The sequence below is a fragment of the Schistocerca piceifrons genome, chromosome 4 (genome assembly GCF_021461385.2).
Source record: "Schistocerca piceifrons isolate TAMUIC-IGC-003096 chromosome 4, iqSchPice1.1, whole genome shotgun sequence".
Classification (NCBI taxonomy): domain Eukaryota; kingdom Metazoa; phylum Arthropoda; class Insecta; order Orthoptera; family Acrididae; genus Schistocerca; species Schistocerca piceifrons.
The window spans coordinates 581,428,452-581,444,533 of record NC_060141.1 but is presented as its reverse complement, the minus strand read 5'-3'; the positions used below and the strand labels follow the sequence as shown (position 1 = coordinate 581,444,533).

At 38.1% G+C, this 16,082-nt stretch overlaps 1 protein-coding gene across 1 annotated transcript in view; it reads right to left on the bottom strand.

The window, feature by feature from the left end:
* The window catches only part of LOC124795033 (phosphatidylserine lipase ABHD16A), a 160,705-nt gene that overhangs the window by 60,264 nt on the left and 84,359 nt on the right, over nt 1-16,082 (bottom strand). Inside the window, exons 9-10 of the mRNA XM_047258810.1 lie at nt 11,304-11,488; nt 6,177-6,310 (exon numbers count right to left, since the gene is read on the bottom strand). Coding sequence (XP_047114766.1) covers nt 6,177-6,310; nt 11,304-11,488 — 319 coding nt within the window. The remainder of the gene's footprint in view (nt 1-6,176; nt 6,311-11,303; nt 11,489-16,082) is intronic.

Here is a 16,082-nt window from a genome sequence, read left to right as displayed (position 1 = left end):
TCTTGATACCAGCAAAAGCAATCACCCTTGTTTTCCCTGTTAAATATAGTTATGTACTCAGAGTTCAGGGTATTTATAATATTCCTTGTGAATGAATGGATGTATAGGTCTATTCACTGGGACCTTCTGCAAGTAGTTGAACACTGATTTGTTAATAATAACAAGATCTCGTCTGAGCATATACCTATATATACACTCCTGGAAATTGAAATAAGAACACCGTGAATTCATTGTCCCAGGAAGGGGAAACTTTATTGACACATTCCTGGGGTCAGATACATCACATGATCACACTGACAGAACCACAGGCACATAGACACAGGCAACAGAGCATGCACAATGTCGGCACTAGTACAGTGTATATCCACCTTTCGCAGCAATGCAGGCTGCTATTTTCCCATGGAGACGATCGTAGAGATGCTGGATGTAGTCCTGTGGAATGGCTTGCCATGCCATTTCCACCTGACGCTTCAGTTGGACCAGCGTTCGTGCTGGACGTGCAGACCGCGTGAGACGACGCTTCATCCAGTCCCAAACATGCTCAATGGGGGACAGATCCGGAGATCTTGCTGGCCAGGGTAGTTGACTTACACCTTCTAGAGCACGTTGGGTGGCACGGGATACATGCGGACGTGCATTGTCCTGTTGGAACAGCAAGTTCCCTTGCCGGTCTAGGAATGGTAGAACGATGGGTTCGATGACGGTTTGGATGTACCGTGCACTATTCAGTGTCCCCTCGACGATCACCAGTGGTGTACGGCCAGTGTAGGAGATCGCTCCCCACACCATGATGCCGGGTGTTGGCCCTGTGTGCCTCGGTCGTATGCAGTCCAGATTGTGGCGCTCACCTGCACGGCGCCAAACACGCGTACGACCATCATTGGCACCAAGGCAGAAGCGACTCTCATCGCTGAAGACGACACGTCTCCATTCGTCCCTCCATTCACGCCTGTCGCGACACCACTGGAGGCGGGCTGCACGATGTTGGGGCGTGAGCGGAAGACGGCCTAACGGTGTGCGGGACCGTAGCCCAGCTACATGGAGACGGTTGCGAATGGTCCTCGCCGATACCCCAGGAGCAACAGTGTCCCTAATTTGCTGGGAAGTGGCGGTGCGGTCCCCTACGGCACTGCGTAGGATCCTACGGTCTTGGCGTGCATCCGTGCGTCGCTGCGGTCCGGTCCCAGGTCGACGGGCACGTGCACCTTCCGCCGACCACTGGCGACAACATCGATGTACTGTGGAGACCTTACGCCCCACGTGTTGAGCAATTCGGCGGTACGTCCACCCGGCCTCCCGCATGCCCACTATACGCCCTCGCTCAAAGTCCGTCAACTGCACATACGGTTCACGTCCACGCTGTCGCGGCATGCTACCAGTGTTAAAGACTGCGATGGAGCTCCGTATGCCACGGCAAACTGGCTGACACTGACGGCGGCGGTGCACAAATGCTGCGCAGCTAGCGCCATTCGACGGCCAGCACCGCGGTTCCTGGTGTGTCCGCTGTGCCGTGCGTGTGATCATTGCTTGTACAGCCCTCTCGCAGTGTCCGGAGCAAGTATGGTGGGTCTGACACACCGGTGTCAATGTGTTCTTTTTTCCATTTCCAGGGGTGTATAAAGTCATGTTTCAAATTACAGGGACTCAGTCATCAAGGAGTACACGGAAATTAAATTTTCTAGAACTATGCAATAATCATGGTGGTTTTAATGGAGACTCAAGCACTGAATGTATCACATACATATACTACAAGTACCATATACAGATATTTGGCAGGTGCTGAATCTTCTTTCTAAAAATAACGCTGAATTTACTACAAGACACTTACACGAAATGCAACTCATTATAATGTACGAAACGTTACAATCCATGAACACATACAGGTAAACTGGCAGACACTCTTCTCTTGCATTTCTCAAAGAAAATACAATCCTGCTCAGAAAATCACAAGCCTACTCAGAAAACTTCCATATATGACTAGTTGAAAGAATGATTCTGGCACAGATGGCAATATATTATCACATATATTGCTGTTTCTGAGATTAGCCCTCACAATACCAAGGGGGGAGGGGGTGGGGAGTACTTTACGCCCACCTTTTGAAAATACTGAAATCAACTGAAGTACTTTATTTTTAAAAATTTTATAAAAAATATTTATTGTCTTTAATAAAGTCTTAGTCCAGATTTTTTTATGTTTTACATTTTTTGTTTAAGCTTAGCTGGAAAATTTAAGTTTAAGGGAGGTGGCCATAAAGTCTTCCCCCCTTGGTAGTAGATGCGACTTCCCACAACAGTCGTCTTACTCCACAAATAATAGAATTATGTGATCTTAGATCACATGGACATTGTATTTCTCTGGGATGACAGCAACAATAGTCTCAACAGTCATTCACTTCCCTTTGGTTCTTTATTGTTTCCTGTTCAGTGGCACTTAGTCCAGTGTTAGACAGAAGTGTGATTGAAAATGTATCAATAATCATTTACTGACAGAGAAATATCACAGATTTTGGAAGAATCTACAGATTCACAAATTGAATCTGATGAAACTGATGATGTAGTGACTGACCCTGAAAAGAGGAATGTGTTGTGGGCGAGGATGTGGACAGTGATGAAGTACCTACAGACACTGAAGATGAACTCTGGGGACCTGAAACTGATGAAGACGCAGCCTGCGATGTTAGTAACAAGTATATTACAAGCACTGGAAAAATTTATAGTTCCATACCTCCTCACATTAGAAGGCGAGTAGCACAAAACAGTGACAGAAAGAGAAAGAATAAGAGACGAAGGTAAAGTAGGAACAGTAAGAGAATCATTTGAAAAGTTTTTGTCTCCAGAAATTGTCAACTTCATAATAAAGCATACCAAAGAAAACGCATAGAGGCAGAAAATACCCAAGACAGACAGACTTGAGTTCTTTGCATATATAGGGCTACTTATTATTATGGGGAAGAAAAATAACAGTAAGTCATCTGTTACAGATTTATGGTCCTACTCCTAAAGAAGGTTTATTTATACTGCTACCATGAGCTAAACCAGATCCCAGCAGCTTACTAAAATAGTAAGATTTGATAACAGAGATTTACGAAGCGATCACAGCAAGTGTGATAAGTTCGCCACAATATCAAAAGTTTTTGATAAAATGAATGAATTACTGCCAAAATATTATTCTGTTGGGATGCACACTGTTACTGATGAAATGTTGTCATTGTTCCATGGCAGGTGTCCCATCAAGGTCTTCATGAATGAGAAAAACCTGGTAAATACAGTATACTTACATGCATGCTTACAGACATTAAAACCAGATATGTTATCAGTATGGAGTCTTATGCTGGGAAAAGAAACGATGGTACACAACAATCAAATTCCGTTGCAGCTGTGGTCGAACACCTGGTGGTTCCTATACATAACTCAGGGCGAAATGTCACCACAGACAGATATTACACACTTCAACTGATTTGGCCGAAGATCTATGGAGGAGTCATAAGTTAACTCTCATGGGAACATTACAAGCTAATAGCAAACATATACCTCAAGAACTGAAAGATATCTCAAGACAAGAATTATATTCTAGTAAATTTGGTTTCAGTGATACTAGTACTGGAAATATTCCAACCACAACTGTTTTTTATATGGCCCATGAAAAAAAAACCAAAAGAAATCTGCTGTTTCTATCATCTCAACATTATGATGCAGCAACTGGTCCACCTACTGACACTAAGAAGAAAACAGTTATAAATTTATATTATAATGAAACTGAAGGTGACATTAACATGATAGATCAAATGGTGAGGAAATATTCAACTAAGAGGAAAAAACCTAATAAGTGGTGACTTTCTCTTAAAAAACTGGGACTACAGCTTACGAAACCATACATTGAAGAAAGGGCAACAAATATTGCAGGATTGCCAAAGCCTGTAGTTTCAAGTATGGAGGGTATCCTTGGACAGAAAATCAAGCAGAACTTCAATGCAAATGAAGCTCATAGAGGTAAAGTAAAGGTAGATGTCATTTGTGTGTTTGTGAAAGCAGTTCATAAGCAGAAAGGCACAACAAAGTGAACAGAACAATGATAATCTGCAACAATTGTAAGACACACACATGTGGTAAACACAACAAAAAAAGCTGTTGTACGTTCCAAGAGTGAAGCAGATTCCGAAGAAAGTGGTGAAAAAGAAAACTTCTCACAAAACTATGTTATGTGCCTAAGCTATTTGTAAATTACCTCAAGTTTTTGTCATATTTTTTAATTAAAGTGTACTTCAATAGTACTATAACAATAATTACTACTATTTTTTCTCAAGATAATTAAACTTCATAAACTTAAAGTAAAATATATAAAATGCATTTTTGAAAACAGTTTTCAAAGTAATATTAAGGTTCTGGATCCAGATTATGCATCAATAGATCTTTCAGAAGCATGTTAATGTAATTCAAGGACATTTAACGAATTTTATTTATTTTTTAATTTTTTTATGGTGGGCACAAAGTACCCACCCCCTTTGGTAATATGATACTGAAAATGGCTTGGTGCCGCAACGTTTAAAGTGTCATTTCACAGCTTTATTACAGTTTTAAATATTTCAGCTATTAAAACTTCCTTCTAGAAGTGCCAGTTCTGCAAGGTTCACAGAAGAGCTTCTGTGAAGTTTGGAAGATAGGTGACGAGGTACTGGACAGGTCGTGAGTTGTGCTTGGGTAGCTGTTTGTAGAGCACTTGCCCGCAAAAGGCAAAGATCCTGAGTTCCAGTCTAGGTCTGGCACACAGTTTTAATCTGCCAGGAAGTTTCATATCAGTGCACATTCCGCTGCAGAGTGGAAATCTCATTCTAGATTTCAGCTATTAGTTTGACCATTTACTGAATATAAATGGGGATAGCTTTTCAGGTGCACTTTCACACCCTTCTTATGCTAAATATTTTCTGTATAACAAAATCTGTTCTGCCAATATAGTTTTCTTTTAAATGACAACATTTTGTCACTGTGTGTGCAAAATGTTATGGAGCTCTTTGTTTGTATGTGTTATTATTGATGAACCCTCGTCGTCCAGATATTTGATGCAACCCTTTGGGAACCTGCTACATCCTAATTGTATTAGGTTTGCACAGACATGAGAGGCTCTGCCCAAGTCAAGATTTAGTTCCCTAAATAATATGGGAGAGAAAATTCAACATTACTGAGGTATTGCATTAATCTTATGGCCTTAACTCTGTCACACCAGTCAGATACTTGACAGTAACCTGGCAAAACTACATTAAGTTGAAGGTAAATGTAAAATCAACCAAAGATAATCAAAAAGTTTACTCCACCTGAAAAGTCAACAATATACAAAACTCTACTGTGTTCTTGTGCGAGTATTTGGAATCACTAAAAGAGGAAAAGACAACATCAAAGAACTCATATGTACTGCGAGGGGCGCAATTGTGCACACTGTCAACTCAGTGACTTGCATGAGAATGGGTGAAAGAAAACTGATTATTTTCTCATTTCTGCAGCAACATTTAGAAAACCTTAGTCAGAGAGACTGTAAAAATGTTCTGTTAAGTACATGAGATGTTTATCAGAAGGATCAACACTCTCAGATACTGAGCTTTAAGTATGTAAGTGGACATTCAGATTCATTCTTTGCCCTATTCCTTTAAAAAGTATGACAGGAAATGGAACAAAAGATTGTACAAAACATCCTTTACTACATGCTACTGCTGTATTATGAACTAAATATTCAGATGTCAGAAAAACCATACACTGGGATGCTTATTTCATCACTGGGTCATATTTATTCTGAATCCTGCAGACAAGAAAAAAAATTCCTTGATCTTGTCTGTTTTTCTTCTCTTTTCCGTATCAGTCTTTTATATGTTTGACTCTCAAAGTTCAGTGTACAAATAATCCAAACTCAGTCTTGTTCCAGTTCAGTCTTGCATCGAGTTACTTGAGATACAGAGACAAGTACCAAACAAAGCGCCATCAGTTACTCTGACCTACAGAAAATTTTGGTTTCTGGTGATGGTAATGATGTTTCTCGTGATCTTTGCCACTTACAAAATATAACAAATGTGGCATTTTTAGTGCATATTTGAAATTCTGTATGGATTCTAGTTGAAAAACTCTTTAAAAACATTTGCCACATGAAGCAAAATACAAAAGAAAATAAATAAACAACAAATATTACTTACATTGCTGAGTACTGTCAGCACTAAGCCATTCAATTAAAGTTGGTACTGTTTCATTGTCTACAATCAATGGATACCTGTGTTTCAATAATTTCAGTAACAGGTGATTACCTCTATTTGAAGCAAGATTCATGTCCCTGAAAAAGACAACAAGTACAAAACAGGCATTAATTTAAGACAACTTCTTTTGGAGAAAAATATTATGTATCATACAAATGAATTGATTGTTAAACATTTGGCTATAGGTGTAATTTTTGCCTGTCAATCTATAGCCAAATTCAAGGTTTAACAACTGTCACCACTGAGCACAGATTCTTTCAAAAATCACCAAAACTGATGGACAGAACTTTAACTGTTAGTTTATAAACATACATCATAATTTCATCACTAGCCCAATCTTCGGCAACATCTCACTGATAACTATGGGTCGTTTTGCTAAATCTATGGAAAATTTCACATGAACAGTGGCTCAGTACGAAATATAACTGCGAAGCCATTATATCCAACGGCAAAACTATATATTTCAGATCACAGTATAAAATTTATAATTTCTAAAGTCCAAAGAATCACAAATTAGTCTCTGCAACATTAAAAATGATACTAAAATGGGTGCCTGCTCAAATTTAACTTGCTTAAACATTTTGACTGTGATTATTAAAGCATAGCCTCACAGTACACACACGTGACAGACACACAAGAGAAAATCTTTGTGTATTAATGGCTGTTATTGTCAATTCTATATAATCTACAGAAATAGCTACAATCTGATGCCTCTTTATTTAATGAGATTTTTGGGGAAATTAAGAGTATATTGAAAGGAGAGACATATAGGAAGTAGAGAAGAACTCAAATCTACAGAGATAGTAACTGAAGCTGCATGTCAGATTGTTTGGGCAAGACTCAGAATCATGTGTGGGCATAAAATGATAATTGAATCATCCTATAGCTCACCAGACGCTTCTCCTGATGTAACTTAAAACTTCAGAGAAAAATTCAATTCACTTGTACGTATGTTCCTCAATCATACTGCAATCATTGGTGGAGACTTAATCATCCAACAATCAATTGGGGAAATTACAATTTTTAGTGGTGGACGTGACAAGACATCCTGTGTAACATAACTAAATGCTTTCACTGAAAACTACCTAGAACAGATAGTTCGGAACCCCACTGATGAAGGAAATATATTTGAGCTAATGGCAACAAATAAATCTGACCTCTTTGAGGATGTTCACATATATATTGACATCAGTGACCATGACATGATTGTGGCAACAATTATTACAAAAGTACAAAGGACAAAGTTCAGTAAAATGTTCAGTAAACTACATAAAAAATCAGTAATGTAACATCTTGATGAGGAACTTGAAACTTTCAGCACATGGCAGAGAATGTAGAGAAGCTATAGCTCAAGTTTAAAAGAATAACTGAGCATGCAGTGGACAGATATGTAACCAGTAGAACAGTACATGATCGGAGGGGCCCTCCATGGTATATAGTCACTGTAAAGAAATTCTAAAGAAACAGAGATCACTGCATAAAAGGTGTAACACAAAGCATAGGGCTAGGGCTATAGATTGAGAGATTTGGCTGTAAAGAGAGCAATGCATGACTTATTCAATGACTAGCGTAGCAGAATACTGTCAAATGATCTTTCACAAAATCCAAAGAAATTCTAGTCGTATGTAAAGGCTGTTAACGGCACCAAAGCTGTGTACAGAAACAGACAGTAACTGAAACTGAGGATAGTGAAGCAAAAGCTTTACAAAGGAAAACATACAGGAGAATTGCCCTAATTTAATCTCCTTACCACTGAAAAGATGAGTGAAATTAATATTAGTGTCAGTGGTGTCGAGAATCATTACGCACAGGTAGTCAAGATAAATGAGATAGTGTCTTACAGTGTGGATGATCCTCAGTAGAAATGGATCTGAATAATTATTGGCTCCAGAACAAATTAAAAAACAGCTTAGAACAGATGATCTGGATGAAATTTACAATACAGCAAATGCTGACAAAATTTAATCCAACCCATGATAAATTTATGTCATCATTGGAAAATAGCTTTCCACACAAGCTCATCAGAAAGGACATTAAACAGCCAAGTAAAACCCATCAATCACTAGAGGGATAAAAGCATCTTTCAAAAGAAAATGGGAATTGTATCTTCTCACAAGAACAGGTAAAGATCCTGCAAGGGTTGATATGACAAAAACTACTCAAAATTATTTAAAAAATCAAGAAACATGCTCATTATGCCAACATCTGTAATTCTGACAACAGACTTAGGGCTTTATGGAAAGTAGTGAAACTAAAGACAATTGGTTAAAAACACGATAACGTCACTATTGGCTTAAAAGAAAGGGATATAAATGATGAGTCACAGGTTGCAAATACAACTAACAATCAAATCTTAAATATAGCAGAAAATATAGTGACAAACAGTTCAAGAAAAGAAGTAAAACAGTAAAGTCAATCGGAGTAACTATGTACCACTTTTCACTATTTTTTTAATATAATGGACACTAATTATACATCACAATGGAAAATGTAACATCTATAGTTACTGAGTGCTTGGAAAAGTGAAAATGTATACTAACTATGCCTTATTAGAGTAAAAGTTCAATTCCAATGCTGGTATGAAGTAACAAAGGCATTCAGGGCACCTTTAGACCAGTCTTAAAAAACAAAGAATTTTTCCTACATCTAACACTCTGGGTGCCAGAAGGAAATCATATATTATTAAGAAGCAGAAACAAAACAGTTTTAACTCAATACTGGAGGTTTACTTCGATATTTCAAGATATTTGTATCGACCTGGCATCGTTCAACTTAAATCACAGTCGGCAGAAGCTCTGTTCACAGTCATTGCAACTAAAGGCTAATCACAAGCCTAAAGAGCTTGCAGGAAGCTAGAAATACAATTCAAATACTAACTAGAAATCACAGAGGTAATAATACTATTATTTATAGTACAAAATAATGAAAGTAGGTGAAGCAGCAGCCATTTGAAACTGATAAAAAGTTACCCTTACTGACCGTATGTTGAAATGTATTTATTAGTTTCCAGTATTCTGAAAGGCATGACACCACCACCAATATGGTTTGCTAAATTATACAATAAACTGCACAGAACCATCGAAGTTGCAATATTAATTTTCTTTATTACTTGATGACAAGTGCAAAGCTATGCTCATTATCATCCAATAAACTAGGCAATAACATTCATTAGGACAGTCACATGAGTATTCATGCCAGTAAACACAGTTTGTAAAACAGTGCAGTGTTGCACACCATTCACCATTCCACTGCTTTACAAAGTGTGTTTCATTTGATGAAGTTCGTGTGGATTCTGGACCAACATAGAAGACCATTTACTTTTGGGTTAATTAATTTAAAGGAGGTTGAACAAGAAATGAGACAAAGAATGCTCTGGCCATCCAGTTGAGGTCACTACAAAAAACCATGATACAGTAATGCAAGAGAGTTGAAAAAATTTTGTAAGATTGTCGAGACTGTAGGCATCTCGACTGCATAATATCCTGCAAGGAGAATTGACTACAAAGAAGCTGTGTGTGAGGTGGGTGCTGTGATTACTCACAGCTGACCAAAAGCACGTCCGGCACAACTTTTCAACTCATGTCTGGCAATGTTTAATCACAACCCGCAATACTTTTTGTACCGATCTGTGACTGATAATGAAACCTGGAACCACCATTAAACAACAAAGTCAAAACAGCAATCAGAACAGTGGACAAAGACTGGTGAAAGTGCAACAAAGAAGGCGATGAACATTTTTATCAGCTGGTAAGGTGAGGGTCACTGTTTTTTGGGATTCCCAAGGAGTAATCCTCATAGATTTTGGAAAAAAGCAGAACGATTAGGTTTCATTGCTGCATCATTTGAAACTTGCATTGACTGAAGAAAAAAAAAATCAAAGTTGGCAAGCAAAGAAATGCTCTTTCACCAGGATGATGCACCATTCCACACATCAGTGATAACAATGGCAAAAGTGCATGAACTGAGCTTTGAAGTAGTTCCTCATCCTCCCTACTCATCAGACTTAGCCACAAGTGACTTCTTCCTGTTCCCTAACTTGAAACTGTGGATTGCTGGGAAAAAATTTTCATCAAATGAGGAAAGGATAATTACAATCTACGAGTATTTTGCAGAGTTTAACGGAACCTATTTTTCCAATGGGATGAAGAAGCTGTAGAATTGCTGTACCAAGTTCACGTCCGTAAACAGAGACTATGTCAAGAAGTGTTTTTTTGTTTCATAAACATTTCTTCTTGCTTTTTCACCATGCTTATCAAACCACCCTTGTACATTACATTGGCTGCCATATGAAATTTTCATTATGGTACTTAAGAAGCTGGGGGGTTTAAACAAGATCTGCTATTTGTTAAGCAACACAATACATTCCATTAACAAAGATGTTCAGGAGACCAATTCCTTGGGTGACATAATAAGGAAAGATAGTGATATTCAGTTCAGCAATTCCACAGACCTTTTGCTACTGCATATAGTGAATAACGCAGCTGACTCTATAAATTACAGCAGTTCAACTACATAGTATGGCAGCAGACTATACTGCAGTGTCTTCCAGCACCTTCTATGGAAAGTGTTTAGACTGTTCCCTAAATTGTAATTCCAACTGCTCACAGTCAATGTTTCAAACTTGAGTACATCTCTTCTCATATCAACAAGTAGAAACACAGCACTAAATGCGAGTTGGCTGTCTGTCTTCAATACGTGAAACAGACATTTTCACTAACTCAGTCTACAATCCCATGAACACTTCTGTCAACTGCTGTCTCAAAGACTAGCTGTACAAATGCATTGTTGTGGCCATTTGTTCCTTCTAAGGGTAGTCATCCAGTATGAAACGGTAACCTCACCTGATCATTTACTTGCAATGTATTTTATTTTTGCAGTATAACGTAGTATCACCATAGGGTTTTTGCATAGACTGAGAGACTCTTCGAAATCTGAACAGTAATAAATATTGATAGGTTTACTGCAATTTGTCTACACACGCAAAATTAGAAGACAAGTTTCAAACATGAAGATGAACACAAAAATACTGAAAATAGTATAGAAACCAAGAAAACACTTGAAATAACTTACTCTGTACAAATTACTTCATCTTCAGTTCTCCTAATGATTAACACTGCCCCAGGATACCTAGCCAGCTGCTGGTAATTATTAAGATTCAAATGGTTGCGTATAGTTTGTCTTATAATAGGCTCCAGCAATTGTGGCATTCGCGTGACAGCTAATGTCATAACATCATCAAATGTAGCATCCAGTATCTGCAAATAAAATATCACATTAGTTCAGATACAAATTAAGAAAATTGTAATGTATTTTTATCTTTTTAATGTGCATAATAATGCATGCTAGCAATTAATTCATGATAGACCCAAAAAAGGGACTGCTTCATTATATACCATAAGGTATTATCTGAAAACTGCTGGATATACATTTCCCTTGAAGTTAAAAGGTCACTAATCCCGTGGTGAGTCGATATGGACTTCATAATTTTTCATTCTAATGTGAACATCAGACAGTTTAAATAACAAGACAATTACAAAATCACAAATTTGAATGACTGGAGATCACGATTAATCTCTCTTCACCCATTACGAAGTAATCAACTGTAGGTCACAGTTACTTTGTGGGATGACGATCAATTTGTCTGATCTGAGGGAACAAATAGTCTGAGATTTAGTAGTAAATATATTTGGATCATGTTGAATGGAATAAATTATTACAATGCTTTTCAAGATACCGGCAATTAAATAGGATTAGTGAGTGGTAAACTTTGGAAAGTGTATACAACCAGTCCATGTGTAGTGGAATATTAAGTTCAGTATCACTACATTTTGGTATACAGTGGCAAAATAAAATATCCAAGTGTAAGCTAACTCTCAACCAAAGTAAAGAGGGACTTTGAAGAAAGATTAATGATGGTATTATTGCTGGCTCTGTAGGTTCTTGGTTTCCTCAAGCCAACATCACGTAGACCATGCATTCAATGACAATGCTGAGTTTCTGATGTCATAGCATGGAGAAAGCACAATGAAGAGTCTTTCTGAATGTGCAGATCAATATCAAGCAGGCCGGTAATCCTGAACACGCATTTGAACATACACCAATGAGATGAAGAATACCAGCAATGTCACAAATGTAGATCGCCTCTCTCTTCAGTACTATGTTGGGAGACACCATATTGAATTTCAGTTGAAGCCCATATTTCGTGGGTCTTATTTTGTAACTTACATCCTACGAATATATGACATTTCCAAGCACCATCACAGTGAGGATCTCTCAAAAATGCATCATATTGGTACGATTAGTTGTAGTAGAATGATGGGAAATCTCATTTGGTGATTGAAGTATTTTCTGATTACAACTTGCATGTTATGAAAATGTGCCACTGTAATGCATTGGCACACTGAACACCTATATATCAGAAATTTAAAAAAACTTAATTGTCCTTAGTATGACTTGTTACATTTAAATGTCAGTTAATAACGTAAGTGATTAAAGCCTTCAGGAAATAACATGTAAGACATGGTCATAAGTTGCCGAAGTTCAACATAACATAATGAGTAAAGATGTGGATTTACGAAGCAGTGTGTAGCTGGTTTGCATCTCACTAAATATAATTTTTTATTCACCTTCACATTTTCTAAAAGTTATGGGACTTTCTTATTAATTTAGTATAAGTATATTCTGGAATATTCCATTTTATGTAAATATAAGTGCACCCTGCCTTAGGAGGGAGTTTGTTCAAATGTGTGTGAATTCCGAAGGGACCAAACTGCTGAGGGCATTGGTCTCTAGACTTACACACTACTTAAACTAACAACACACACAACCACGCCCTAGGGAGGACTCGAACCTCTGGTGGGAGGGGCCGCGCAAGCAGTGACATGGTGCCTCAAACCAGGTGGGGTCTGTTCAACTGGCTTCATCTACAAGCTTGCACTGCATACAGTAGTAAATTTTACACTTTCTTGTTTGATGTTTGACTAAATTGTACCACCATTGTAACTCTGGTCTGCATTGAGTAGTTACTTTCGTTAATGATAAATACATTTTCTCCACAAGTAATTAGTTGTCACATTCATGTCTATAAAAAACATTTTTACATGTAATGCAAATCTTTCATTTGCTGTTGTTGTTGATAATCATGATGATTTGGTCTTCCATTCACAGACTGGTTTGATGCAGCTCTCCATGCTAGTCTATCCCGTGCAAGTCCTTTCTCCAAATAACTAGTGCACCTTACATTCATTTGAACCTGCTTATTATATTCATCCATTGGTCTCCCTCAACAATTTTGACCCTCCACATTTCCCTCCAGTACCAAACTGAATACTTCCTAATGACTCAGAATGTGTCCTATCAACTGATCCCTACTTCAGTGAAGTTGTGCGATGATTTCTTTTATCCATAGTACGATTCAGTACCTCCTCATTAATTACACAATTTACTGATCTAATCATCAGCATTTTAAAAACTTTAATTCTCTTTGTCTGAAATGCTTGTTGTCCATGTTTTGCATCCATACAAGGCAACACTCATGAAAAACACTTAAATTTAATTCAATGATAAAAAATCCCTCTTTTTCAGAAATGCTTTCCTTTTTTTAGCAAGTCCGCATTTTATATTGTCTCTACCTCTGTCATCATCAGTTATTTTCCTGCTCAAATAGCAAAACTTATCTATTTTTAGTGACTCATTTTGCAGTCTAATTCCCTCAGTATTGCCTGATTTAATTCGTTTGCATTCGATTACCCTTGTTTTACTTTTGCTCATGTTCACTTTATAACCTCTTTTAAACATACCATCCATTCCAAGTCCTTTGCTGCCTCTTCATCAGCAAACTTCAAAGTTTTTTCTCTCTCTTCTACCTGATCTTTCATTCCTTTTCCTTATTTGTTCTTTACTGTTAGATCGATGTACAGATTAAATACGAGGGTCACTCCAAAAGAAACGCACACTATTTTTGTAAAAATACAGTTTTCATTCTGCATGTATGAAAGTTTTACAGTGTGTAGATACATTTTCCCAAACGCACACTATTTTTGTAAAAATACAGTTTTCATTCTGCATGTATGAAAGTTTTACAGTGTGTAGATACATTTTCCCACTTGTTTTCAAACTTAGTTCAACCTTTTCCCGTGAGTGGCGCCATCACAGCATGTCTTCAAGATGGCTGCTACACTTGACATTCGTCAGAAGCAACATGCTGTCATAGAATTCCAGTGCTGTGAAAACGAGACAGTAGGAAATATCTACAAGAGGTTGAAAAAGGTGTATGGAGATGCTGCTGTCGATCGCAGTACAGTAAGTTGGTGGGCAAGCAGGTTACATGATGAAAGCAGGTACGGCAATATTGAGGATTGTCTTTGCAGCAGCAGGCCTCATACTGCACACACTCCAGACAATGTGCAGAGAGTTAACGAATTGGTGACTGCTGACAGACGCATCACAGTGAACGAATTGTCTTGCCACATTGGGATAGGGGAAGGAAGTGTTTGTAGAATACTGAAAGTGATGGCATTCAAAAAGGTTTGTGACAGGTGGGTTCCCAAGATGTTGACAGTGGCTTACAAAGAAACAACAAAAATGATATGCAGTGAAATTTTGGAACAGTATGAGAATGGTGGAGATGAATTTCTTGGAAGAATTCTGACAGGTGGCGAAACATGGCTCCATCATTTTGCACCAGAGACAAAGAGGCAATCAATGGAAAGGCATCATGCAAATTCACCCAAGAAAAAAAAATTGAAAACCACACCTTCTGCTGGAAAAGTTATGGCTACGGTGTTTTTCAATTCCGAAGGACTCTTGCTTGTGGACGTCAAGAGTCGCCAAGTGGAACCACCATAAATTTGGAGGCATATGTGATGACACTGAAGAAACTTCAAGCTCGACTGAGTCGTGTTCGACCACATCGGCAAAAGCAGGATGTTTTGCTGTTGCACGACAATGCACAGCCGCATGTCAGTCAAAAAAAAAATCGAAGCGATCACAAAACTCAAGATGGACAGCACTGAAACACCCGCCTTACAGTCCTGACCTGGCTCCATGTGACTATCGTCTCTTTGGGAAACTGAAAGACTCTCTTCATGGAACAAGATTTGAAGATGATGACTCCCTTGTGCACTTTGCGAAACAGTGGCTCCAACAGGTTGGTCCAGAATTTTACCGTGCGGGTATACAGGCACTGGTTCCAAGATAGCATAAGGCAGTTGAGAGAGATGGAAATTATGTGGAGAAATGAAAATATTGTTCCTAAAGGATGTATCTAAACACTGTAAAACTTTCAAACATGTAGAATAAAAGATGGATTTTTAAAAAAATAGTGTGCATTTCTTTTGGAGTGACTCTCTTAGCATTGGGGGTAGGCTACAATCATATCTCCTACATTTTCAACTACCGTTTGCCTTTCACAGCTGCATATAACCTGTAATTCCTTTTATTTTATAACTCCTACCAACACACTTTCAAAGACTGGACTCCAGTCAACATTGTCAAAGGCTTTTTCGAAGTCTACAAATGATGAACATGTGTTTGCCTTTCTTCAATCTTTCTGCTAAGAAAAGTCATAGGGTTAGTATTGCCTGGAGTATTCCTACATTTCTCCCAAACTGATCTTCCCCCGTGTCAGCCTCTACCAGTTTTTCCATACTTCTGTAAATAATCCATGTAAATATTTTGCAAACCATGACTTATTAAATTGATGATTCAGTACTATTCACACCTGTTAGAATCTGCTTTCTTTGAACTGGAATTATCACATTCTTCTTGAAGTCTGAGAGTACTTCACCTGTCTCACACTTCTTGCACATCAGGTGGTATAGTTTTGTGATGTCTGACTTTCCCAGGGAT